The 27531-nt window shown below is 42.6% G+C and overlaps 1 protein-coding gene across 2 annotated transcripts in view; it reads right to left on the bottom strand.

Annotated features, from left to right (window-relative positions):
- The window catches only part of GAB3 (GRB2 associated binding protein 3), a 64823-nt gene extending 44629 nt beyond the window's left edge, over positions 1–20194 (bottom strand). For both annotated transcript variants that reach the window (XM_050901848.1, XM_050901847.1), the window contains exon 1: positions 20070–20194. In XM_050901848.1, the coding sequence (XP_050757805.1) occupies positions 20070–20141 (72 nt within the window). In that variant the 5' untranslated portion in view covers positions 20142–20194. The remainder of the gene's footprint in view (positions 1–20069) is intronic.
- Between the last annotated feature and the right edge of the window lie 7337 nt (positions 20195–27531).

The raw sequence follows: 27531 nt of genomic DNA, 5'->3' as shown, positions 1-27531 counted from the left end.
CTGCAGGAGTTCCCTTCAAGGAGAAAACCAAACTAGTAAAATCCCTTCCTCTGACCCTCCTACCCCAACAACACAGAATATTTTTGAGTAAAAAATGGAGCCATAGTCACAGGCATTAGCAGATACAAAAGAGACATCTGAAAGCAGTGGTTGTACACAGAAAGCAGTAACTGCTTTCCTTTTTTAGACTTCATGGTTTATTTGTTTAAACCACAAAGAGACATTTGCATGCTACCCATTTCTGGTCAGATACGAAAAAATAAAGTAGAAATAAATACAGAGCAAGTAACACCTCCTGCTAACTTTCAAGATTAATTTTAACTCATGAAACACCTTAGCAAAGGTCCATCACTTGAATTTACATTTTCAAAGAGGTAAAGAGTGTGATCAAAATTGACTTTTCAAAAAGGTGGAAAGAAACAACAGAACCCCAACTATTATCTTTTCTTATTTTAAACTTCATCCCACACTTGACACAAATTTAGATCTGAATGCGGAATTACTCCTACTCTTCTCCTTCACTTATGACTCTTTCTTACCACGTTTTTCAGAGAAGCAGTTTGTAAATGTGACTCGTTAGGATGCAGTGTAAAAAGTAACATGTATGCCACAGTCAGTAACCCAACCAGGCTGTGTGTTACTGATGCGGTTACTAAAATGTTAAATCTAACTGCTAGATTCAAATAAAGCCAACTGGGAGGTAAAATACCCCCTGGTCAGGACAAAGATTTGTGTTACAAAAGTACACGTTGCTAACTCAGCCAGAAGTAAGTGGATCCTAAAATACAAGTTTATGGACATTTTTCAGCCAAAGAGCAAGTGTGGCTGTAGCATAGATGTGGGCTGTTCAGAGGACATTGACGTGGTGCTGATGGTTTTAGGAGGCTTTTAAAAGACAGGCTGAAAGAGATGGTAAAACACAAGCATACACGTGAACTTGTGAGAAAGTTTAATGATTGATCTAATCCTTCTGCAGATAGAAAAGCCTTTCCTAAGTAGACAATAATTTTTTTTAACAGTTTACAAAGCCCAGGAAGAATCATATGGTGATGCTGTCTTGATGTTTGTGTTAGAAGTCATTGCAAAATAACAGGGAGCTGTTTCCCAGGAGTATGCCAAGCGAAGTGCCTCTTCTGTTCCTGAAGACTCTGATTTAGAGGGAAGACATAGAGGGAGAAAACAGTATCACACTGGAAGATGATGAATGGCATCCTGGCCTTAGTGAAACAAGGGGAAAAATTCCTTCTCTGATTTCAGCAGGTTACAAGAATAATCAGACACATACATACAAAAACCACGCATACTGTGCATGATAAAGACAAGTGATACAATGTAATGTCTCAAACTATGTAAGTATGCCAAAAACTAGTCTGATTTCAGAAAGCTGATAGATTGACTGTAAGACGTGGAGGAAAACTGAAAAAGCTTCCAAAGAAGGCAAGGGAGATTTTTACAACACGACTCCTTGCCCAGCAAACTATTTTGTTGGGGAAATTTCAAGTATTGCAACAAACAGAAAAGCCTCGGTCACTTTCTGGTTTTGCACTCAACACTGCCTGAAATTTGTCGTTTCTGATGGCCTTGGTCTATACCAGGTACAACTCAAAGAATTTTGCTCTGACTTTGATCACTGCCATAACTATTTTTGCGTGCAATCAGAGCAGAAGTAGGACAGATGAAGACCGGAGGTGAAACATGAAGCATTACTATTGCCAGCCGGCAGCTCCAAAAGTTACAGTATTTGCTCAGCTGGGTTCCAGGAGATTTTAAAGAAAAAGCAACTTTACTGATTTTTAGGGCATTCCAATGTGCTTCTTGTTTTAGATGAAACAGTCCTAGTACCATTATTTAATGTTCATACCAACAAAAGACTGGGTGCTGCCGATTTTCATTCACCCTATCAGCATGGATTCTCAGCCTATCTTTGGTATACCAATTAACTTTTTATTGTGGGATCAAACAAACATCAAAGAGCTGACATAGGAAACAAAATGGATTTAGATGCTTAAATAACTTATACAGTCTTACAAATTTTACAATCTAGCCTGGGAGCAATGGGATATTTGTACCTGTATTACTCAAAAGGGCACCTCTAAACCGATAATGCAGCAAACTAACGATGCCATGCTCTTCTGCATATTTCTGCCCTGCTTTGCAAAAGTAAGAAAAAAGAACTGAAGTGTGTCTTCCAATAATTTATTCATGCAGTGTAATCAAGCACAGAATCTGACCCAGCTTAGCAGAGGCATGATTTCCAGCTCTGTGGTTTTCACCTCTGAGAGTATTTACTATTTGCTTGCCAGTAATTACCACAACCATCTCCTGCTTTGAATTCTACTACAGAAAAAGGTTTCCAGTTTGTTTCTTTAAACTTGAAGGAGACTTCATTTTAAAACTTAGGTGAATGGAGAACTTCTATGAATCAGGTGATAAAACCATTTGCAAGTTTTTTCTTCTTGCTTGTTCACCAAGTTAGGCGTTATTGGCTTCTGTCTAAAATGCCCTGGCCAACAATTCTTTTCTGTCCATGAAGTACTTTTTGCTGTTGTTGAATACACCCTGTGCCCAAAGGGACAAATGCTTGGAATTGTTTACATTTTTCACTTGTTTCTTGGAAATCATGACCCATAGATAAAAAGTATACTTCTGCAACAATAATTTGGCACTTACAGAGTTTCTGGTCTTACTGATTGTTTGAATTCATTTTTTAAACCCATCACAAACGTTCATATTTTATTCTGTGACTTTCTTATTACTTAACAAAAGTTGCGAATTACAGTGCTTACTAGTATTATTGCACTGCTACTGTCCTGAAGTAACAATATACATAATTTACACAATGTCTTATTGAAAAAAAATAAAGACAGAGTTTTAAGACTATCCTTGAATTTGGGGATATTTGGGTACTCATCTTTCAATAATCCAGTAGAAGACTATCCTGCTGGTATTTTAAATATGCCATAGGACATCTTTGTCCATCTCTCTGAATGCTACTTTTGCTCCTGTAACCTGAGTCTCCTCTCCATTATAGTTTATTTCAATTCTTACTAAAATCAAGCAGACTAATCCAATTGCCTTGAAAGAGAGCTGGATTAGGACTTTGCATTTGTTTAATCTAAGACTCCTTCTCTATGGCTGATTCTGTGTTTGTTCCTATTTGACAGCTAAAAGGGGAACTCAAGATTTTCTTGAGTGCAAAACCAGGTGCAAAATCAGACCCATAACATACAACTGAAGTTGAAGATGAACGAAGCACTAAAACAATCCCATGCCCCTTCCCCATACCATTTCTTGCATCCAATGCGAAATTTTTGTATTTTTGCAGAGCCAGAGCTACAGTACTCTTTGTTTTATTGTTTTTCAGGATATTTTCACTTTCATTCTTTTGCTGTAAAGAATCAATGTCTTTAGAAATAGGCTGTTGCTATACACACTTTCTAATCCACATTTAAATCAAAAACCATGACATATACCTATGATTAATTTCGCTTCACAAATTGCTTCAGCTCTGTGTTAGAAACACCATTTTGTCATGGCGTTACGTGATAGATGTCACGTGCTCTGTGTTAGAAACACCTTCGGAGAGAAGCAGCTCTGCTCCTCTAGACCTCCAGGACCACAGCCCTACTCACAGGCAAAACGACCCTGCTCCACAATCCGTTTTGCAAAGTGTGATTAAAGAAGCTGCAGTTCAAGGGCGAGAAACAGCAACAAGAGATCTTTCTGTTTGTTTGCCATTTCCTAAGCCTGTGGCTACTTTGCTTTTCTGTGGACTAGCATGGGTCACAGCCACCCAAGGAGGCCAGGGAAGCACTTGTATGGATGCTGAGGGTTAGCCATGAAAACCACCAGAAGGAAGAATGCAGGAGAGGTGGGGCTGGCTGGATACAATGAAAAGCAGCAAAGCCAAAGGCCTCTAAAGAGACCTTCAAGTCTTGGGCTGCACTGAGCATGAGACTCCTTTTTTTGTGCATGTGTCTTGCATTCCTACACCACAAAGCTGCTGCCTCTGTCCTGCTCCAGAGTTTCATGTGTCAGACACAGCTGAGCGCAGATCCATGACTCATGCAGTGGCTGTGCCTCGTCTTTGCGCAGGGAAAGAGTAGCAGCACTGCATTTGCAGCCAGGGGAATGTGTAACTGGAAGGCAAGTTCCCCAACTGCAGCCAGGCACCATTTCCACAGAGGCTGACTATCAGTGACTTTCAATACCTAAGAATCTTCTCCACAGTGCTCTGCTTCTGGTTTGGTCCTTGATTAATTAATGGCTTGACACTGTAAAACTAAGAATTTTCCCAACAGCATCATACTCAGGAAAGAGCAATTATAAGCTAAGGATTGAAACCACTAAATGCACTACACATACACAGTTGGACTCTTTCTTATTCCACTGAACTAAATTAGTAACTAGTGACATTTTCACCAAAAAGCTGAGCAAATCCAGGAATAATAGTAAGCCAAATATATAACATAGTCAGACATGGGTTTCAAAAGAACAGGGGTCAGAGCTGCTGAGGCCTCATGTAGTTAGATAACTATCTGGATAGCTCAGCTCTTCTTTCCACCCAGCTGAGATGTCCCCAGCCTTATCACAGTTATACCCCTGACCTTAGGAGCTGAGCATTAGAAGAGTCCCCTTCTGACATAACAGGTTTTTGGTTAGAAGTTCATCAAGTCAACATTTATTTTTAATAACTGGACTACCAACAGGCGTTGGACGTGTCCCCCCCTCCCTGTTCCCTGTTGCTGACTCCCTGCCCTGGGGCTCTGGTATTTGCTGACTAATGAGAGTGCCTGTAGCCTGTACCCAGAACAGATCCTGTCTGTGGCTCAGCGTTTTTACTGGGAAGAGAAGAGGCAACACCCTGCACTAGCAGAATGATAACCAGCCGTTTCAGCCAAAGTTTTTCAAATAAGGTGCTACACTACAATTATAAGTGCTATAGGCAGAAAGGGTATCTGCAATGGCAGAGCCCTTCTCCGAAGTGGTCAGTGCTTCCTACAGGATCTTCCTACAAAAGGTTAGGGTGTTTTCCAGCACTCGGGCATTTCTCTTTGCTGCTCTGGAGGCTCCTCCAGTGTCTTTACCAGAAACACATCAGGCCTGTTGCCACCATTCCTATGGGAGGACAGTCCCTGGGTAAGTCAGGCGGCTACGGCCTGGGTCCGTGAGCAGCGTTAGCACCCCGGTGCCGACTGACACCATCGCCAAGGAGGAATGGTGGCAAACAAGATTTTTTTTGTCCTCTTTATGTTTCTTCCTGGCAAAAGTCATCTTACCCAAACACATAAAACTAATTTCAGTTTCCTTGGAGGTGACTTCTTCGCTCAGCCAATTCACTGAATATAGGTAGCAAGCAATCTTCCAGATGGCCACTAATGTTCAAGCATGGAAAAACATAGTTTGATTATTGCATTCTGACTACTCTATTGCACAAGCATGTTATGAAAGAAAAAGTTATGTAAAAATCATAGTGTATTTCACTATTTCCTATTTAACTGTTTTATTGCAAGCATGTATGATGCCCCAAAAATTCATTTATGTAGAAAAAATGTGAGCCAGCATAATGCAGTTTTTAACATCCTGCTGCTTCTTTACAATAAGACAGATGATGATGTTTAATTTTTCCTTTACTAACATAAAACCTTCCACTTTGACTCACAGTCCTTATGCCAAGAGACACTTCAGAGGGTTTTGTTTTACAAACAGTGAATATAGACCGGGATTCTTTTCTTGTTGTTTGGCTGCTGTACGTACAGAATTTAATTATGGAAGATCAGAACATTCTCCTTGCTAAACACACTTTAAGGGTCCAATAGTGAAATATCCTCAACCCTGTATCCTAGTCCACCACCTGCTCCAAGCGACCTTCACTGGGGGCTCACAGAATTACTGTCGTCCCAATGACTGGCCAACCCATGACGGAAATGACAGTCTACTCTTGAACGAGCTCAGTGTGTTTGGTAGTCTTAGTGTCGGCTCCAGGGGACCATAACAAAAATAGGAGGGATTAAAGAATCTCTGCAATTCAAGTAAATATACCAAGGGTGAAGGAGACAAAACCTGAATTATGCTCTTAAAACTGCAAGATGATGATAAAAGGAATCTGACAGGATAGCATGTGGGAAAGGAGGGATTACCACTGCTTGTGTCATTGCTGCTTGAATCTAAGGGCTTGTCTGCAGTTTTACTAGCATAGCTGAGCTGCCATGTATCTGCTGGCATAAGTATGCCATGGGAACACTCTGATACTGGAAAAAAGAACATTGTTCCCAGTTTAGTTTCTATTGCTTCAGAAGCGGTTTAAGATAAAGGAAAAAGATGTCACTCATCCCCAGAACATCTGAGAAGATGTTTATCAGCATAATTATAGTGATTTGAATTCATGCGTCATTATACACCTATGTAATTTTCCTGTAGATTGCATTGGAAATGGAGCTTCTTGAAACAACTTAGTGGTAGTCATTTCATCAATATGTTACATGTAAACTGGTTAGCAAGACAGATTTTTGCTCTATCACAAAACATGGATAATTGCAATTTCCCACATGACTATATTGCTTTGGATTAACAGAGGTTTGCTAGAAAACCACTGGAAAAAACAAAGCTCTTAACACTGTTATACTGAGCGGCAGTGCAACACGACTGTGAGGTGGCAATGGCTACTCTAAGCTATTAGTGGTAAAGATGCTTTTTCCAGGATCTAGCTATAAGTGCGTAGGTGATTTGCAAATGGAGCCCAAAACTCTCACAAACAGTAAGCAGCAAAACAGATCCCCTGGTGAAAGTCAGATGCAAACTGCTCTGTTCTTAAACAGAGAATGGATTTTTAGAGATTTTCTGAAGTTTTTCCCTAAAATTCCCAAAGAGCTGCAGTTATTAGGGAAGGTGGATGTCACATAGGATGCACATGAAACCTCTCTGGCCACTGCGCTTCACTGCTGGAGGAACTGGAACTATAGGAAATAAACCCAAAACATCCCAATGAGGCTCTTCTATGGCCTGCAGCGGGAGGTTTTCCACCCCAAGAGGTGTGCCAGCTCAGCCTGAGAGCTGCAGCCTAAGGCAGGAGGAGAAGTTAGCAATGTAACGTCAGTGTTAGTGTGACTGGCAAGGACCTACCCTTCGGGGGATGGCTCTTGCTCTGTTTGGAGAGGGAAGGCAAAGCATGGGGGAGGAAATTGCTGTAATGCAGAACAGCAATATGAAATACTGTTGTGGAAAGCTCGGTGTGCAAGCCAACAAAGCGCCCTGATGGGGGACGGAGGGCCCAGCTGGGGTAAGGAACATGGCATCTGATGTTACCCCATACCATGCACAGGGCAGGGCTACGTTTCTGCGTGGAACCTCACCATTACTCTCATGTTCTCACACATACTGTGGTGCATAGCAGCTCATCTGCTGGGCCATCTGCTGAGCTGCCTGCGTACTCGAATTAGGACTGCAACTCTTCATTCCTACGTGCAGCCTTTCAAATTTTACACCCTCCCATTTGAAAACTTTCTCCTCCTGCTTGATCCATTACATCACCCATCTTCACCAGCTGGGACTGACTGCTACGATAGTAGGTGTTTAGCAGCCTTCACACTGTCTCTCACCCTTCAGATTAATAACCTCACCTAGGGGAGAAACATCATATGCACTCGCCTCGCACTCTGTGTGTTGCCCCATCAAACAGGATCATCATTTCAAAGATGGTATGGGAATTCCCCAGCCAGTGGCCAGCAGCCAGCATCTGCTTTTGTATTATGTATTTCTAGGTCCTCAGCATGCTGCTGGCTGTGAGTCATGCAAATCTTATGCCAGGCAAAGCAAAAATGGCTGCACCATGCATAGATTTTATCTCTCAAATAGAAAGTGAGATTTTTCAGTGACAGTTTACTCTTTTTAAGAAGTAACCAATTTCTCTGCAACTCTGCTTTTATTTTTCACCATAATTCTATCTGGCTGTAATCTCTTTGAGTGGAAAGTTTTGTGCGAAAGATGTTACACAAAATAAAGTGAAACTGTGCATTTTAACATATTCTTATCCATCCATTGTCTTCAGTTTCCAATTACAAGCTAGTAAATGCTGCAGTTTCCATACCACATACCACCTCTCCCAGTTACACTGGCGCTACCACGAGCTCTGATAATGGCAGATCTGGGGGTTTCCACTGGGAGGCAAAATCCTCCTATCTGCTTTTCTCTCCCCATTGCCTTGTTGCTGAGGACCATGGCTCTGTGCTTGATCTGCATCCAGCCAATTGATACAAAAGCTAAAGAGAAAAACCTGAACTCAACTCTGATATTCAAGCTCAGTGTTTAATGAAGATGCAATATCACCAGTCATAAGGTACTGTTGTTAGTAGTAAGGAGTATGTAGGGGAAACAGCTCAGATTATTTAAACGTTCCCCATAAATAGGTTCATAATGGGTTAGAATTTGAGACTGCATTTTTTTGGCTTCTGGTTTCTCCTTAAGCTCCTATATTGCTAGAGAACATGAGGTGCCATTTCTATTTCAGGATACTTTTTTCTGATGAGTCTAAGTACTTTATATCTGAAATCTTCTCAGAGAGGACAAAGAGGTATTCCAAACAGATTGTGCAAACTCATAAATGCAAACGAAAGCTTCAGATCTAACCTTCCAGTTTGACTGCACACCTGCCCAATTCCAGCAGCTTATTAAAGCCAATGTTTAGCTGGCTTTTCTGTCCATTATGGGTGCATTTTATTCTGGAAGGGAAAAGTTTCCTGCTTGATGGTATAGACTCAGTTGTGGTACATCACCATACTTACTTGCTGCTGTTGCTGTGTAGGGTCATGTGCCTTTTCTTGTGAGTCCCAGCAAGGAACCATGAAGATCCTGCCCTAAACTGGCACTATGAACTAGATCTGGAGTGATTCTGCATGACCACGTTTCTACTCAGAGCAGGTACCTTGACCGCAGCAACCCTAGGTGCAAATCAGAAGTGGCCAGCTGCCCTGCAACAAAATGATCCTAGGCCTTATAACCATTAACAGTACAAGGTCTTATATCTGAGTGCTTTCCTCTGCTCCTTATCTTTTATTCCTGTGCATAGATGGCACATAAAACAGTGGCTTTCTTAAAAAAACCCCAGTCTCTGAATTAAAACCTACAACGATATGCTCATATAGAGATCCCAGTTCCATTTCCAAATCCAGTAAATCCGAGGAATGAGTCAAACCGAAACCTGCCTGTGGGTGCACAGTAAGTTCTGAGCATATGAGAATTAGGGCCGCCGCTGCTGAAATCTTCACATAGCTCAGGTTGCTAAACTACATGCAAATCATTTGCTTGGAAATGTTCCTGAGACATATCACTGGGGTGCATCTCTATGACTATCCCTCTCCATCGCTGTATTCTGGAAAGGACTGCACAGCTACTGCTTCGCGCAAGCTCGCTCTGGCTCTTCACCTCCTCTTCACCTCCCAAACTTGTGTCGCTTGTTCTCGAATGGCAAGTTTCACTAAAGCACCTCTGAACCCACGACAAGGTAAGTGCCACGGTGAGGGGAGTCCTTAGGGATTTAAAGCAGCAGTGTAAAGATATTTAATCTTCACCTAGCTAACTATAGCTTATCTGAAATCTGGCCACGGCTGCCATCTTCTGCCTCGACATAATTTCATTCAGTTTTAACAATCAAGCTGTTTGCCCCAACAAAGAGCACAGGCAAACATCATTGCAGCCCACTTGGAATACTCTAATGGGTAAACAGCTTTAATTTACCAGCCAGCAAACCAAGTTTACTTATAAAGTTTAGAAGATCATTTCAAGCACAGAGGACCTGGAAATATAATGAAAGACAAATAGGTCCTTTAGGAGGATAACATAACAGAACTGCAGAGGGTGTAATTCATCCTCCTTTCCATTTAGCAATGCTGCTGCTGATGGTTAAAACTGGGCAATTTGCTGAGCATGGGCAACAAAGCCCTGGAAGGGACAGGCTGTAGGTTGCACTTCTGGCTGGAGATTTCTGTGTAGAAAATGCCTGGTAAAATTTTATTCACTCCAAAGACGATAAATCATAGTAATTGCTCTTTAGGGTCTGAGATAAATGCAGTCTCTGGCAAGAGTAAAGGATTTGACAGAGCCCAAATGAGGGTTTGAACTCCACAGGGGACAAGAAAGCCTCTAACACCCTCTTCTTCAGTCTGAGGCTGAATACTGGTTGTGCTAGAAAACAAGAAATGTCTCCAATCGCAGCAGCAGCAAACTCCTAATGTAAGTAAATAAACAACCCTGATGGATTCTAAACTACTCGTTCATTTTCTGACACAGAACCTCAGACATTCTGCGGACATGTCTCAAGGTCTAAGGCACTGGGGGTTGGCTTGTGGCTGAAAATTAGGAAAGTTTCTTATTAAACCAGCTATTCACATCCATTGTGTTAGAAAATACTCCTAGCCATTCAAATTCCAGCCCTCCATTCAAGCAGTGTTAACAAATAAAGAGAAAATTTTAAAAACCCTGCAATTTAGGACCAAGAATAACTGCACTTAGCATCGTTGGCTCTTGTTGTACCCTCTAATTTAATCCTCCTCTATAAGTTTTATGGTAAATGTGGGATTTTCTGGAATGCCTCAGATCCAAAGGTCTCTTGGGTAGGGGGCACATTTACATTGTTTCTTTGTAGGAAAGTAACAGATTTGTGGAACTACAAAAATACCACAAAGAAATCTCTAATGGGATTGCATGCACTGAACTGGTTTAGGTTATGGCTGTGGGCTTCTTCCCTAATTCACAAAGAAATTAGATGCCTCGTATCGTGTCACATTAATAATTTGTTTGTAAGTAAACATAGATATTTAAAGAGAAGATCTTCCAGATTAATTACAAATCTGCTAAATTAACTCACACATGAGCGAGCTTGGTCTGTCTTTCTGTGTCCCACCTCCTGCTAGGAGGAAGGTCTGACAGCTCCCAGCTGCTCTGCTGAGGGCCCAGGGCTGCCGATGCTCACGTGAGAGCAGCAGGGCCAAGAGCAAGGCAGGACCGGAGCATCGGGGTGCCGTGCATGCCCGCAGCGATGCCTGCAAGGGGCTGGGAGGGGGCTGAGGAGCTCTGTGGCTAGTGGAACACAGCCCAGAGCATCCAGCATCTGCAATAACATTTGGGAAATAAAGTCAGAGGCTGCTGTCCGCAAGTAACAAGGCTGCAGTGCTTGTTCCTAGGATAAGGGTTGCTTCTGATCCGACTGACACGAATGGAGGGAGGACTGGGCTCTAGTTTTCACATTAGCGGCTTGCAGTTCCCACCATTTACTGACTCAGCCGCTGGAGCTTAAACGAGAGCTTGTTGTGCTAAGGTCTGTACACGAGGAGCATATGCAGGCAGCAGAGGAGGGATAAAAATGACCCTGCTGTACAAATGAGGCACTCATGCACGTTCACAAGCCAGGTTTACAAAGATGTTTAGGCAGCTGAAGGTGCAAACAGGTACCTAGGGCTACTCACACAAGAGCCTAAGCATGTTTTTGTATATCTGGTCCTCGGTAACCTGTCAGACTATCCCAAAAAGGACATCGGACTCAAATTTCCTGTTTGTGGCTTCACAGGAGCACATTTTCTCAAAGCTTGTTCCCTCTGTCAGATTTTCCCTTCTGAGCACACCTTTGCAGAGCGAATTTTCAACATTTCCCCATGCCCTTTGATACCTCGAAGTAGCTATTCAATTCACAAGTGTGTGAGGTGCCACGGTTTTACCAGTTTCCCTTGCAAATTTGATCTTGCAAAAAACAAAGCCAGAACACTTAGTGGAACTCCAGAGGTGTGAATTTTTAGTCCTCTCACATGTCCAGAAATTCTGTTGTAATTTCCTTCTAAGTAGTCTGGGGTTAATGAGACTGAAGAGAATGATAGGAAGGAAAGAAATAATTATATATTCTCTTTTTTCTCAACATGTCCCAAATGTCACCTCTGACCTGGCTTTCTATTTCTGGCATGGACTAAACTCCCTCTATTTATTTAGCAGCCTACACACCATTACAGTAACATAGCAACAGTACTTTCAGTTGTGAATTTGAAAAAAAGAAAAGAAAAAAAAGAACATATTTTTCATAAGAAAACTGTTAAAGCATTGCAGTCTAGTAACACTTAAATAAATGCTTCTATTTTTCCCTTTACAAGCCAGTATTATTAGGTTTCCAGTCTGCAAACCCAACGCAGAAGGATGCACAGGGGAACCAAAGCAGTGTCACCATCACGAAGCCTGTTCTTCCTATGCCAACCAGACTGTCCCCTAACCTTTTTGTTTGTTTGTCTTAATGATGTTTCAGCTTGAATATTTCTCAGGCTCAGCACAGACGAAAGCGGGAGTTTGGGGAGGATACTGAAATGATGATGGGATTTATCTGGTGTTTTTCCTTCACTTTTCAAAAACAGTTCACCATTATTTTATAATCCATAGCTCAAGGGTGATATGACGCTCAGAGTTATCTGTTAAAAAGGAACATTCTAAAAAGCACAAAGTGAAGTTGGAGTAACAGTCCCATTTTCAGCTCATAGTCCAAATGCCACTGTTTTACAGGGAAAGTTAGCCAGTGAAGACCTGTAAAAACAGCCCTGGAGTCAGAGGAGTACCCAGTGAAAACATTTTGCAAATCCTATTTCAGTGGGAGCAAAGCGCATAAGTATCTCAAAAAAGCAACTCCCTGAGCTTCTTAAGTGCTTCTTATTTTTAAACCTAAGGCCTCAGTGAGAACTCAATCATTTTCTTAGGATGGGTTCAAATTGTTGAACTTATTAAAAATAAAACTTCTTAAGCTTGCAAAGCTTCCACTATAAATATTAGTAAACAATACAGATGTAGTAGCTGGAATAGCAGTGAGCACTTCATGAAGCAGTGTATGACTTCTCATGAAACTGTTTCTTCATTGCTACTGTAAACTCAGCTGGCATCTCTTCAGATGCTTTTTCTCATCTCACAGCAATTTGATCAGCACACAGTCACCTCTGAATGCCGGTGGCTTTTCTGTGGAATCGGCAACAGATCTTGGAAGTGCAGCTTTACAGCAGGCATACACGTTGAGCTTTCCCAGCGTTTATAAACTCAATACTTCTGTAAACTTAGTGGCTTTACTGCTCAGTTTGTAAAGTCTGCAAGTAAAACATAGTTCATGCTTGTTCCGAACTATTGGCTTCTCCTTGGCACGACCAGTTCATGTCAGCTTGAAAAAATGGCTTCACAACTGTAAAATCCTTGAACTTCTACAAACAGTTTGCAAGTCTGGTATGTAAAAACAGATTGTTCACAAACTATGCAGTCTGCTGAGATTACAACAGTTGCAAATTTAGAAAGGGTCCCATTATGGCCATTATTCTGTCCAACAGAAATATGAATACATAACCCACAGCCCCCGAGACTTGGGAGTCACAGGATGAATAATATTTGTCACTGACAGGGCTCACGGAAACTATTGTCTTTTAAAAAGCATTGTCAAAAATGAGTCAAAAACTTTCAGATGACAATCTAAGTTCCATTTAAATTAACACCTTCATGTAAGTAATTTTAAATTCATACTAATAATGACATTTTACTGCCTTTATGTAAAATGCTCTATGGGAAAGGATATTGAATAACTGAAATGCGCTGTTCAAGGCTTTTGTAGAAAGCTACAAAGCAGTTTTGACTGCAGGGGCAGGTGGGGTTTCTGGCATCAGAAGGGAAGGGAATAACAGAATCTCTAAGAAGAGTTGTCTCATTCTAACAATTACAAAGCTACAAATGAGCCTCAGAAAGGGAGTATTTTTCTGCCATGAAGACTAGACATCAGTTTTGGTTTCTTTTTAACAAATACCAAGTTGCAACGGATTTTAAAACTGAGTTTTGCATGGCTATATGTTTGTTGTTTGGGTTTTTTTCCTGATGCAACACAAACTGAAACAAGTCAAGGATATTACTGTAAAGCAGAAAAAATAAAAAGTTGAAGTATTGCATTTTATTCCACAAGTAAATGAGAAAGAGGAAAATCTATTTTATCTGGCTGGATGTAATGTTTTGACATGCAAATTTCATTTCAAAGATGGCAATTTTTCCTTGTCTTATCACATTACTAATTCATTTCCAACTCAAATGAAAAGGACAAGAAAGCAAATAAAATGACTGTTTCTCTACTGAGTAACATTATAGGAGTAAACTTGTCCTTTTCCCTAAAAACCTATCAAATTGGCATAATACACATTCATGGCATTTTAATGCATTATTGGTAGAAGTGATGTGTTTATCCATATTATAGTTTTCATGCTACAACAAAGAGTTCACCAAAGTACTACTTGTAATGCTTTTTCCTCTAAACCATGTTTGATTGCATCACTAGTTTAATTACCACTCAACTTAACATTTCCTTCTCTATTTCAAACTAGCATGTTTTTTTTAAGTCTCTATTTTTGAATGCAAAGACCTGATAACTTGCGGGTTTCTGTTTTGAATAGAAACCAATAGCTGGACATTCCTGTGCACTGAAAACATGTGCTCAAAGATTAAACTGGGGCTTCAGGGCTATTATGTCTCCACCCAAATAAATAGTCCAAGGGAAATTATTCTGCTTAACGTTCTGATACACGGGTTGCCAAGAACAGCAGTGTTTTTTAGAAATTATTTTTTTCTTAGAAGTCAGCCTATCAGCTCATTAAACATTGCATTTAAACTACCAAAATATGGTTAAAATGGAAGAAAATGGTCTAGAATAAACATCGCACTTAACCTACCAAAACAAGGTCAAGTGGTGGAAAATGGTCTGATTTGCACTTAGCTAATTACAAATGTTTAACTCCAATGATGGAAACTCCTCCCTAAAATAAATTTTCTGCTGTTATTTTACCAGTGAGATCAATTTGTTCAGGATTTCACAGAGAAGGGAACAGGTAGTGTGCGGCATAGGAGCTTCTGCACGAAAGTCTTCATTTTCTCAGAATTGAGTTCTTCCTTAATATGCAAACCAGATAGAATATACGCTGGATTTTAAAATGAAGTAACAGTAGGAAAAAACATAGGTACAAAACTTACAACTAGAACCAGCTAAAAGGCTTTGTCAGCTTTCTCCATCACACGGGACTCCTATTCCCACCCAGCCTATAAACTAGAGTTACAAAACCTGCACAAACCGGTTAAACAAACTCAGTTATTTCAATGACAGTTTGGGATGTTGATTCCAGCAGGGTATGAAAGGTGGCCGTAACTCTCTATTCAGAGGGGACAGAGCTCGAGAGGTGAGGCTTTGTAGGAAGCATTTGGAAATAAAAAGGCTTATGGACAAAAATTAAGTTCAGATTTCTCTTTGATAGTTATTTTTCAGAAACTTCCCCCAAATCCCAAACCAGCAGAAGAAGTACTTGACCTCACACAGCACTTGGGGATTTCTTTTAGGCGAGGGTGGCAGTGTCCTCTGCTGACACCAGCCCAATGCTAGATCGGGGAGCAGACGCTCTGCATCCCACCCACCCTCAGCAGTGCTGTGGGACTCTTGTTCCTATTACTTGAGCAAACTCTTCCATAATTCTACTTTACTTTTTCTTCTTAGTGGCCAGTAACTTCCCGTTTGTTCTCCTGATAAATACCAGAACTTCAGCTAAAAATGGAGAAGTCGTCTAGATTCCCTTATCTTGTAAAACCCTAGCAATACTGTGCTGTGGTCGAGTTCTGGCAGATCCCCCCAACAGTCAGAGCCGTCCGTCTGCAGCTACTTGCCCTGCTGTGCCCTTCTGACGGCACTTGCGGCCCCTCGCTCAGAGACAGCAGGAACGGACACTGCTTTACTAGCTTCTTGCATCTGGTACATTAATTTACACCTCTGTTTGTCTTCCCAGACGAGACACTCCAAGAAGAAGTGTGGTAAGAAGTGCAAGGCTAAATTTTCTAACACGGGGTCCATTTTGGACTTTTGTTCTAGAGATGCTGACAAGGAATTTTGATTTTCAATAATGTTTGAAGAAACCAGTCACTCAAGTAAAGTGGGAAACTTGCCTTTTTTTGAGCAAGTGGTCTTCCCTCATCAATTTGTATAGTACGGAAGATTAAAAATAGCTCTTCAGCTGGGGTACAGCTGTGCAGCATTGACTTAAATGGAGCTGCACTGACTCACAACAAGCAAGCATCTGTATATAGCCCTTTACTATTGCAAACCACGTAACTTAACACTAACAGTAAGTAAACACTGGCGTGGCATTCACCGGAGCCGGCGGGCAGGCTTGCTCTGTACCGCTGCTGCTCCTCACAGATGTGGATACAGGACAGCGATTTGAGGATAGGTTGAATTTAGCTGCCTGTTAAAAATCCCATCTCCTTCTGCTTATCAGCACATGAACAATGTGTCTTCTCAATGGCACCAGTCTCTTATTTCATTAGACATCCTCCGTGCCTTGTTCCATGTCTTTTTTCTCCTTATAGTGACTTTTTTTGCACTGGCTGTAGTAACTCCTTTGTTTCCTAGGCCATGAAACCATTCTTCCCCCTCTCCAATGAACAGAAAACAAATATTACCAATCAGTGAGCAGATATATTTCCATATGAAAAGTATCAAAAAGCCGGCTGTTCAAGGCTGACATTACAGAATTGGGACACGTGCACAACACCACCCTGAGCCTTCTGAATTTTTAAATTTTTTTTAACAAACATAAACACTTTTTTCCGTTGCGGCTCTGAATGCCTAATCTAAATCCCTGGTTGGATGTATTCAGCACTAATATAAGGTACTGCGAAACCCATCAAACCTGAAGCAGATTCTCCCATGACATCTAATTTCCTACAGAGGCTGGTACTCATGATCCACTAATATCAATACAAAAAGTCTCCAGTGGGGCCAGGTTTTCCTCCCATGGGGCTGAGTGTCAAGCTGTGCCTGAAACTTAGCATTTTTGGTCTAGAGCATGATGGACTTCACCTCCACCACTACCACTTCCTAGTTTTTGGTAGCAGCTTCTTCCTCTCTTGCCCCCACCCCATACCCAGCTCCCCCAGAGCTTTGGGGGTTCCCTGGCTCCCCTCAGGCCCACACAGCCCCGACCGGTGAGAAAAGCTGGAACCAAGTGGGGAAATGAGAGCAGCACAGCTTTCAGGTCACACTTAGGGGACAAAGAACTGCAACACACCAAATGCTCTCCCGGGAGACTCCTTGCACAACTGCCTCTTTAGATAGGCTGACATGGTGGATTCACGGTTCAAGTATGAGACAGAGGGAAAAGCCTTGTACATGCTATTAAACCACTATTAGAGTATTTGCCTGCTGAAGTGAAGTTCCCTGTGCTTTCTAATGAATCCTCTGCATTTAGCATTAAGCTCTCTGTTTTTACAGAAAGTTACACTTGGGTAATTAATCTCATGTTCGTTTCCTGCACATGTAAGAGAGCAGCCTTTGTTAGGGAATGATAAGACACTTCTAAGAATAGTGCTACTAAGAGCATCAGCTTTGTAAGACATTACAGGAAAAATATAGACTCTTAACACCTGCTTTTCGCTTTTTAAAGTTTTGAAAATAATGTTCTGCTTACCTAGAGCCAAATTCTGACTTGTTTATGTGTAGAAAACCTAACTGCTTTCATTAGAAAACAAGCATAAATGAAGGTATACTTTGGTCTTCAGGCTTTCGGTCTTTAGGCTCCAATCTTGCAAAGATGTATTATTTGCTTAATTTTACAAACACTGTATATATTCTCAGTGGCTTCAGTGGGACTATCTGCAGTTCCCAGTCTCACAACCTGAATTCATCACTTTGGTCTCTTAACTACAGATTCCACTGAAATTAATTGGATTTTCTTAGTGATTGTAATAGATTGAGGATTAAGAATTTATCTGTGTGTAAAACAAGAGACCCTCAGGCCGGACCTGACAAAGGCTGGATGCTGAACTCAGGAAAATGTAAACTGGGAGACAACCCCATGAGAGCAACTGAGTCACTCCAGTGCAAGAGAGGTCCCAATGAGCAGCAGACTAAGCCCGCGTTTGAAGCTCCCTGGAAGCTTCAGCTCAGACCACGGGTTTTGCCAGCTGAACACAAAGGGTGGTGTAAAGCTTGGGGATTTATGTATATTGTCAGTTCAGAACCAGAGCCAACACCATTCTCCTGTAAGCGGTTGACACTTGACACCTACTGAAGCCAGTTTAAACAGTCATTGTTTTAAAGCTTGTGTTGTTTTTAAGCAGTCACTGTGGTTCAGCCTGAGCTATCTACCACCCCAGTGCAAGATGCACAAGCTACCGTGCTGGTGAAACTATATAAAAAGTGGGAAAAAAATAGTTTACAGCGGGTAAGAAACAATTTCCATTTGGTTTGTAGCATCCACTGTGTAACCAGTCGTATGAGAAAGGACATTAATCTTTGCTGTACTTGCAGCAGATTTCTTTCTGCTTTATTATGGACAAAGGAGTAGTTTATCCTCCTAACCAGAAAACAAAGCCTAATCTGCAGAGATCTGGCTAATCTAGTTGTTGATGTTTGAAGAGTAACACAGACCCAATTTCCCTAGGTTTTGTAGTGCAAAATCTGAGCAGAGCAGACTGCAACTAGTCTTGTGAGCTGATCAGAGCCCCTGTTGTGACTATTATATTGACTGTATAATGGGGGCTTTCAAATCCCAGCTTTATCACATTCTGTTTTCTCTACTTTGCCCTTTTATGAATATTGAGTCATCAAAAATAGCTTCGCTGACAGAGTTACTAATGATACCAGCTGGGTGAATCAGTGGCTCTTACATTGTCTAGTGCCTGCTATACAGTGCTATTAGTACACTTGTTACAAAATATAACAAAAATTAGATATCCATATTTTATTTGCAGCTCCCTTGAGACACATCATAGTGGTTATTTTAGAACTGGAAGATGCTAACTGAACAAATCAAATATTCAGCCATTTCAATGCAACACTACGATCTAAAAGAAGAAACTCTGGCTTAGAATAAGTTAAAAGTAAATTCTAACATCAGTAAATTATCCTTTCTCCTAGTTTTTAGTGCAAAGAAAAAATACACTACCAAATGATATCTACAACATTCTTCACGAGACAGTTATTCCTCATATTACTAGAAAAAGCTAACATCAGCAGTCCAGAAAAAATGCTGATAAACAGAAGTGAATACGACAAATGATGTAAGCTATGTATATGGCTCGGGAGTGTGATAGACACATATGGTGGCATCCTTCTAGTACAGTGCAGTGCTCTGGGGTAAGTTAGGTTAGAAGTGCATGACTCAAACGAGTAGCACCGATTCCAAAAGTGTAACAACAGTAACAACATGCCTGATGAAGAACCATCACAAATGAGTATGCAAAATGGCCCACGATGGGCTTACATTTTTAATGCTGTCCCAAGCAATTTTTAAAGGGTCATTTATTTCTGCCCGGGTGCCGTCCTCGCAGCCCTACAATGATACAGTTTCCTATGTTTGCAACACACACCCTTTTTCTCAGAAAAAACAGGCAGGCAGATACAGAACGAAACAAGGGGCCCCCTTTACACATAATGCAGTTGCAGCTCTCCATGCATGCAGTGCTCGCTTCTTCTCACCAGCCCCCTTCACCTTTCAGCTACCAGGAACTTTACAGCACGGCATCTTCTAGCACCTCTTTATCACAGACAAAAAGTAAAGCTTTCTGCTAGCAACTGCATCTGGCACATGAAATTGGTAAATAAAACTATTGCAGATGTTGCCTTTAGCAAGTGTCATAGAAATTACAGAGCATCTTAACAAAGCAGAGACTCAGAATTTAAAGTATTAGTTTCTTTCAAGAGGTTCTTGCCCTCCCCTGGAAAACCGACATCTGAAATTCTGTTACAACAATTCTGTTAGTTACGGCAACATTAACTGAAACCGAAATGTGGTTTTTAACCTAAGATATGTTGCATAACAACTGAAGTATTATAATCTTACGAGCCGGGAAAGGTTAATTCCAAAGGGCACAAGAATATCGGTGAAAACTAAAATACCCCATAAGCGCACGGACTTGTAAATCTTTTTGTTTTGGTCCAAGGCGAAGCCGAAACAGGCGAGACGTTTCAAAGGAAGAGTAAGACACCGAGCACATGCCGAAATCCGTTTAGCGAGAAAAAATATCAGCAGAGCCTCTGCACTTACGTATCTCTTGAGTTTCTTCTCGGGGGGTGATTTAATGAGCCATCCAGTGCAAACGACGTCCCCTGAGCTCATCTTCCCCCCGGCGCGGAGCGGCGACGCGGGAGCCAGGGTGCGGGCTGCGTGTGCGTGTGTGTGCGTGTGCGTGTGCGTGTGTATTGTTCCCAGCCAATTTGAAACCAGCAGTAATCAGCTTCCTTCAGCTGTGCTCTGATACTGCTCCAGCCCGAGGAGGAAGTCATGACATTGATCACTGACACGGCCAGCCCTCCCTCCGCCGCAAACACAATGCAACACACCGAGCACGTGATGGGCGGCCGGGGCTCGCCGCCACGCAGCCGGCGGCTGCGACACCCACCGCCACCGCCACCGCCGCCGCCGCCACCGCCACCGCCAGCGGGCGGCTCCCGCGCCCGGCCCCGCCGGCCGCCGCATCACCCCGGGGAGAGAGCCCGGCTCCGCGCCCCGGGGAGAGAGCCCCGCTCCGCGCCCCGGGGATGCTGCCAGCTCCCGTGCCCCGGGGGAGCAGGGTGAGCGAGCACCGCGGCTGAGCTTTGGGAGCTCCGGGAGGAGCGGTGACTGCGGCGGCCCCCATGAAGTACTGTTTCGGCGTGGTGCCCCAGGCGGGGTCGGCCTCGGCGGCAGGAGAAGGGCTTTGGCCTGGCGAGGGAGGCGCAGGCGGCGCCGGCGGAGCGGTTGCGGTGCCAGCCCGCACCGCTGCTGTGCTCTGTCCGCACTGAAATGTCCGCTTCAGCTTCCACCGTCTGCCTGGTCCACGACTTCCAAACTTCTTCACTTCGTGGATCTGAAGGTTTTTCAGCAGCATTTGGTCCCCTGTATGAATTTACTACGAATAAACTTGATTTTTCTGGTCACGTCATCGCAGATTTCTTAGAAACAGACTTTTTCAGAAGTGACTTCAGGGAGACAGGTTGCCATTCCACTGTCACAACTAAAAAATACGACCACAGAGTGCATCACATTGCTGATATCCTTGGAGTTAGTGTCTCTCTCCAGGATGGGAAACTCCTGGCTTTTCAAGGACAGGGCAGCTTGTGTTCATTTTTAAGAAGTTGCTTATAACTTTGACTTAGATTTAAAGTGGACGCAGTGATTCTTCACTGGGTTTTACAAGTCTGTAATTTCTGAGGAGTCTCATATGCCTCTGCCTAGGCACAGCACTCGCGGTGGAGCCTGACTCTGCAAGGTGTGGCCAGTGGTATCAGGCCTGGGTGAGAGTTTAATGTTTTCACAGAATTTTTCAGAGCTGTGCTGGAGCTCTTCGGCAGGGCAGGCTGGCAACGGCTTGCAGTGTCACTGCTGGAATCTGACAAACTGGAAACCGTGCTTGGTTTTTTCCAAGATTTTAAGCAAAAATGTTGTGGCGATATGTATTTATTGCATTTAATATAATATGTACTATAAATAGCGTATAATATATAAATATGTGCCCTATGTACATTTACATAACCGTATAAATAAATCTGTATAAACTCATAGCATCCCTGTTGCTAGTGCTTTACATTATCACCGGTCTTAAAAGAATCTTACCATAAATGAAAACTGTCATGGATAAACTATAAACACTTTATTTCAAATGTGCTCTGACTTCTCTAGATAGGTTTTTGTTTCAGAGTAAGTGACTTTCATGCAGCCTTGCAATATTATTTAATTCCCAACCTGACATTCTACTACCACCTTCACTCAGCTCCTTATATCCTTTATGTTTTAACAACTTCACATGTTTAATAGCAGGTTTGTGAACAAGGCTTTGTAACGCTTCTCCTTGGAGGGACGCATCCAGCCATGGAACTTATTTAGGGAAGGAAAGTCACACTTTCCTTCCACATGTGACTTGACTGTGTCACTCTGACAGATATGATAGCCTTAAACCTGAAGGCTTTAAAACATTAGTCTGCCAAAATAAAATGAATTGTGATATACTTCATGTGTTATCCCTGAAGTGTCATAAAAATACCCATTTTTTACTGGATCATTCTTCAGACAGATGGGTTCCCCTGTCAGGTTCCTTGTGCAGCTGCATAAGCGCTTGCAACAAGGCAGCAGAGGAGACGGGGAGGGGGCAGGACAGGGTGGCAAGGAACCTGGACTGCCGAACGGATCTAAATACTGAATACCAAACCACAGCCTTAAGGAGAGCTCTGGCTCTGCCTTTGCTTGCGCTCAGTGATAATGCTGCTTAAATCACCAGTAGTCCCCATCTCTTAAGCCACTTGTCCCTGCCCTTCTGCCATCTCCTCCATTACACAGGCACAGTATATTCGTGTGGCTACATGACGAATGGAATCAGAAAACTGACTGTTTGGAAAAAAAAGAGTCAACAAAAAGAGGTTATTTTCCAGCTGGATCAGTTTCCTGATCTCACAAATGCTGTGGCCTACCACACACTCGTAACTGACCAACGGAGGGGGTGATGCAGGGCAGTAATAAGAAATCAGCAGTTGCTTAAATTGGCACTTCTGCCCAAAAAACGCCTGCTGAGTGGTAGCCATGGTGACAGGGAGGGGTACAGCGATTCTGTTCCCTGCTAGATGTGTCGCTCCTCTGTCAGATGGCTCCTGTCCTCACTGCTGGAATGGCTCAGCTGCTTGTGAAGCACCTGCCGAACTACTTGCACGTTGCAGCTCAGCATATTCAGAATAAATAAAATCTCTGCCAGTTTACTTATGGTGCCAGTAGCCTGAGGGGAAATACAGGAAGCCAGAAATCATAATTAAGCAGAGCATGTGGGGGTTAACATGTTTGTTATGAAAGCTGCTGTGCCTTCTTGGTATTTGTGCTCCAAACATTAAAAAAGCAAATAAAGTTATTTTCTTACCCTAATGATTTTCATTGTGCTGATAATGTGTCACTCACATATGTGTTTGACAATAGCAGACTTAAAAATAAATGGTATCTAGCCCTGATGGAAGAAGTGGGATTTCACTTTTGTCCTGCTCCATGCACAAATTTTTCAACCACTTTTAAATTATGAAATCCTTTACTTAAATCCTTCATCATGATGGTGAATGACAGGGTCTTTGTTTTAAAAATCTTACAGTTGAAGACATATGTAGAGAGTGAGCTGAGGTTGGAAACAGAATGGAAAGTGAAGAGAAAGAAGAGCAAAGAAAAATTGATTTTGGCTGAACATTTCTGCGAAACCCTTGGGGTGTTCTATTTTAGTTCCAGCTTTTGCATTTATCCATTAGCATTTAGTTTCGGACTTCAAGTATGTTTTGAAAATATGTGCTGAAATCACTGGTAAAACCCAATTTAAAAAGTTTAAAAATAAAAAATATTTTCTTAATATTATTGCAATGCTGAAAGGTTTGAAAGTGTAGAATTACCTATGTTTGCTTAACTTTATTTGTCTCGCTTTTTAAGGTTTTATTTTATACATATCACATGGTTACCTTGAAAGAGATCAGGTTTTGCTTGGTAACAATAACTTCAGCCAGTGGTACCTGCCTCTCCAAATCTGCTGTAGGCAGAGCTACAGGAATGTTCTCAAAAATGACTGACCAGTGAAAAAAACCCAAACCAAAATGACTTGCAGTTAGGATAAAATTCTCTTTCTTTCTGTGTGAGATCGGAGCCAGTCTTAGCAAATCTTCAAAGCCTGACAAGAGAGAATTTTTTTCTTGCTGTGACGCTTCCTAGAATAAAATCATAAGCTGAGAAGCCTTCATGGATATGAACTGTAGACATGATTACAGAGAAAGTAAAAATAAATAAAATGTAAAACATAAAATTGAAACCCAGAAGGTAAAATCATTCTCTATTCTACACAAATTGTACAGGTCACCCATGTTCTGATATGTCTCAATCAAATTTCAAGAATCTGTCTTTATTTGGATCATGCTGGAGTGTTTGTCCTTGTGGTGGGTTGACCCAGGCTGGATGCCAGGTGCCCACCAAAGCCACTCTATCACTCCCCTCCTCAGCTGGACAGGGAAGAGAAAATATAATGAAAGGCTCCTGGGTTGAGATAAGGACAGGAGAGATCACTCACCAATTACCATCACGGCAAAACAGACTCGACTTGGGAAATTAATTTAATTTATTACCAATCAAATCAGAGTAGGATAATGAGAAATAAAACCAAAGCTTAAAACACCTTACCCCCACCCCTCCCTTCTTCCCGGGCTCAACTTCACTCCCAATTTCTCTACCTCCTCCCCCCTGAGCGGCACAGGGGGACGGGGAAAGGGGGATGCGGTCAGTTCATCACACGCTGTCTCTGCTGCTCCTTCCTCCTCAGGGGAGGACTCCTCACACTCTTCCCCTGCTCCAGCGTGGGGTCCCTCCCACGGGAGACAGTCCTCCATGAACTTCTCCAACATGAGTCCTTCCCACGGGCTGCAGTTCTTCACAAACTGCCCCAGCGTGGGTCCCTTCCACGGGGTGCAGTCCTTCAGGAACAGACTGCTCCAGCATGGTCCCCGCGGGGTCACAAGCCCTGCCAGCAAACCTGCTCCAGCCTGGGCTCCTCTCTCCACGGGGCCACAGCTCCTGCCAGGAGCCTGCTCCAGCGCGGGCTTCCCACGGGGTCACAGCCTCCTTCAGGCTCATCCACCTGCTCCAGCGTGGGGTCCTCCACAGGCTGCAGGTGGAGATCTGCTCCACCACGGACCTCCATGGGCTGCAGGGGGACAGCCTGCCTCACCATGGTCTTCCCCACGGGCTGCAGGGGAATCTCTGCTCCGGCGCCTGGAGCACCTCCTCCCCCTCCTTCTTCACTGACCTTGGTGTCTGCAGAGTTGTTCCTCTCACATCTTCTCACTCCTCTCTTCTGACTGCTGCTGGTGTTGTGCAGTTTTTTTCCCCTTCTTAAATCTGTTATCCCAGAGGCGCTACCACCGTTGCCGATTGGCTCAGCCTTGGCCAGCGGCGGGTCCGTCTTGGAGCTCCATCGGACAGGGGGAAGCTTCTGGCAGCTTCTCACAGACGCCACCCCTGTAGCCACCCTGCTACCAAAACCTTGCCACGCAAACCCAGTACGGTCCTCACCAGACTAACATCGTACGTGCCACTAGCAAAGACCAGAGTAAGCATCATCAGTTTGACCCTGAATATGTGTGCAATTCACATCAGTCACCTAAGAGGAATTCTCTGCTCGTCGTGAAAGTACTGGTCTAATCCTCTCCTTTCCTAACTTAGGCTACTGATGTTTCAGAGAAAAACAACACTTGACTACTAATAAAACAGAAGAGAACAAATTGACTAATTACATTTGATAGGAAATTCCTTCATGACCCGACAGGCAATGGATTTAAAGAAGTAAGTGTGCTATTTAAGCTTGCCCATTTTCATGTTGCAGAGCAACTGGTAGTGTTATTATTAATATTGAGAGCAGTGAAAGTCCTTGCTTCTCTGTGGACAGAAGAATAATCAGGATGGAGAGGATGGGAAGAATCAGGAGGATTTATTTCGTTCGCAAATTTATAGGTATCAAAGCAGGAAGAGACACCAGAGTTATCTAGACTGACATTCCCACAAGCATATACTTTTCCCAGAATCTAGTCCCACATTTAATTTACAAAACCCCACAGGGACTGTGAAGGTTGAGGTGCATGCAAGAGACAGCCATAGCCCTGGGAGAACAGCCCTTTTCTCTCATCTAGTGACTGATCCCTGTTTATATACGGAGCTCACACCACACTTACTCAGCAAAATGCTAACATGCCTCTGCAGCATTCCCACAGCAAGCAGAAAAGCCCAGTACCACCAAAAGACATGACACAGTATATATGTTCCAGCTGCTCCTGACAGTTACCACTCTGCTCCCCCCTGCAGACAAATATTTCACTCTCTTTCCATGCACAAGGACAAATTCAGCAAAGTCACAGGGGATAACTTAGCCCCTTCTCTTCTCTTTCAGTAGCTTGTCCTCACTATACAAATCAGGTCTAATAGAGGGATGCACACAAATCATCAGAGCAACATGATTTGTTGTTGTTGTTTAAACAATTAACTACAAAAATTGGAGCCTGACCACTGGCATAGAATGATGCCGACCCTGTCTGCACTACACTGCTTAACTGATGAATATATTCTGCCTGAACCGGGCTGCGTACTCGGTCACCCACAGGCTCCCAATGGCAGCGGGACCCAACGGTCAGATACCTGCTTTCGAAGCAGGAGCCATTGTGAAAATAAAAAAAGAAAACAGGCAGTTGAACGTTGCTGTGGTTTTGCTCCAGGAAGTATATGAACTATGTAAGCTGCATGTGGGTCTGGCCTTTATTGTTATGGACAGGGCAGAATCTAATTTTACCAAAAGCTCTTGTAACACATAGGGAGAACTCTGTCAAACCGTTTCAGAAAACAGACCAACGCCCTCTGGCACTAATCTCCTCTGGGAAACAGCAGCAGACATCCAGCATCTCATAGGAAAGTCTCCTGTTCAGGAAAGTAACTGGTGGAAGAGCTGGCGTTCTGCTGAATAGCGTATTTATTTGCAAAACAACTGCCTTTTTCTAAAGTGGGGGTGGTAACAAACAGATCCCCACTTTGGTACAAACCTCTGGCCTGGCACTTTTGCCAGAAGATAGGTTTCTCTCTTCTCTGTCATCCACAGAAGCACACATTAAAAATTGCGCTTTTGCTACTTTTCAGCTTCTGTTTGGGGACTAGTAAACAATCTTATGATGTCTACATAGCTGGTCAAGCAAGTCGTGGCTGTTACTCTCTACATATGCATTGGTATCAACCCTTTTCTGAGGATTTTCTTATGGGGTAATTTTATCAGTAGCCCCTCAAGGTCAGCAAATAATCCTTGCGGCTGAGGGAGGAGACACAGAAGTACAAAAGATGGCTTTTTTAAAGAGTCAAAATGTCTTTTCTAATTGTCTTAATTACTTTTAGAAGCTAAGAAAAATCTACTTCCTTTTTCATATATAACAATGATGAATACTACTCAGCCCACGTGTGAGAGGGTCTACTGATGAACTTTATATGGCAATTTGGAGGAATTTACCTGTGCACAGCTGATGGATTCTGGTGATATGACACAGTCAAATCTGTAACAGCCACAAATCCAAAATAATCTATATGACGTCAAGATGCCTCTTCCAGATCAGAAATAGCAAATTATTATTAAATTTTAATTTTAATCTCCTGAAAGCGAGGATTTGCTGAAACCAGTTTACTCCAAACTTTCGGGAGCAGCCTGAAGTTTGGATGTGAAGCTTAAAGAAAGGTCTCAGGAAGGCCCGCAGAAACAGATGGAAGAAGTAGTCTGTAGTTTTATGTTTAAGTGAAAAAAATCTACCTAGCTATTTTCAGACACACAAATGTGGAAGGCTCATCATGAAGTGCAGGATGGGTCTTGGCTTCCCTAAAATATTCTTACGGAGACCAGAGAACACTCCAGAGTGATGAGAAAATGGACACAGGAAAATTAACACAGGACACTGTCTGCCTCTGTTCTCTATTTTGCCCCAAAACACATTACTGAGAG

Source organism: Gymnogyps californianus, chromosome 9 (assembly GCF_018139145.2).
Source record: "Gymnogyps californianus isolate 813 chromosome 9, ASM1813914v2, whole genome shotgun sequence".
In the NCBI taxonomy this organism is placed as follows: domain Eukaryota; kingdom Metazoa; phylum Chordata; class Aves; order Accipitriformes; family Cathartidae; genus Gymnogyps; species Gymnogyps californianus.
The sequence above is the reverse complement of the archived record's forward strand: the minus strand, read 5'-3'. Positions and strand labels throughout refer to the sequence as shown.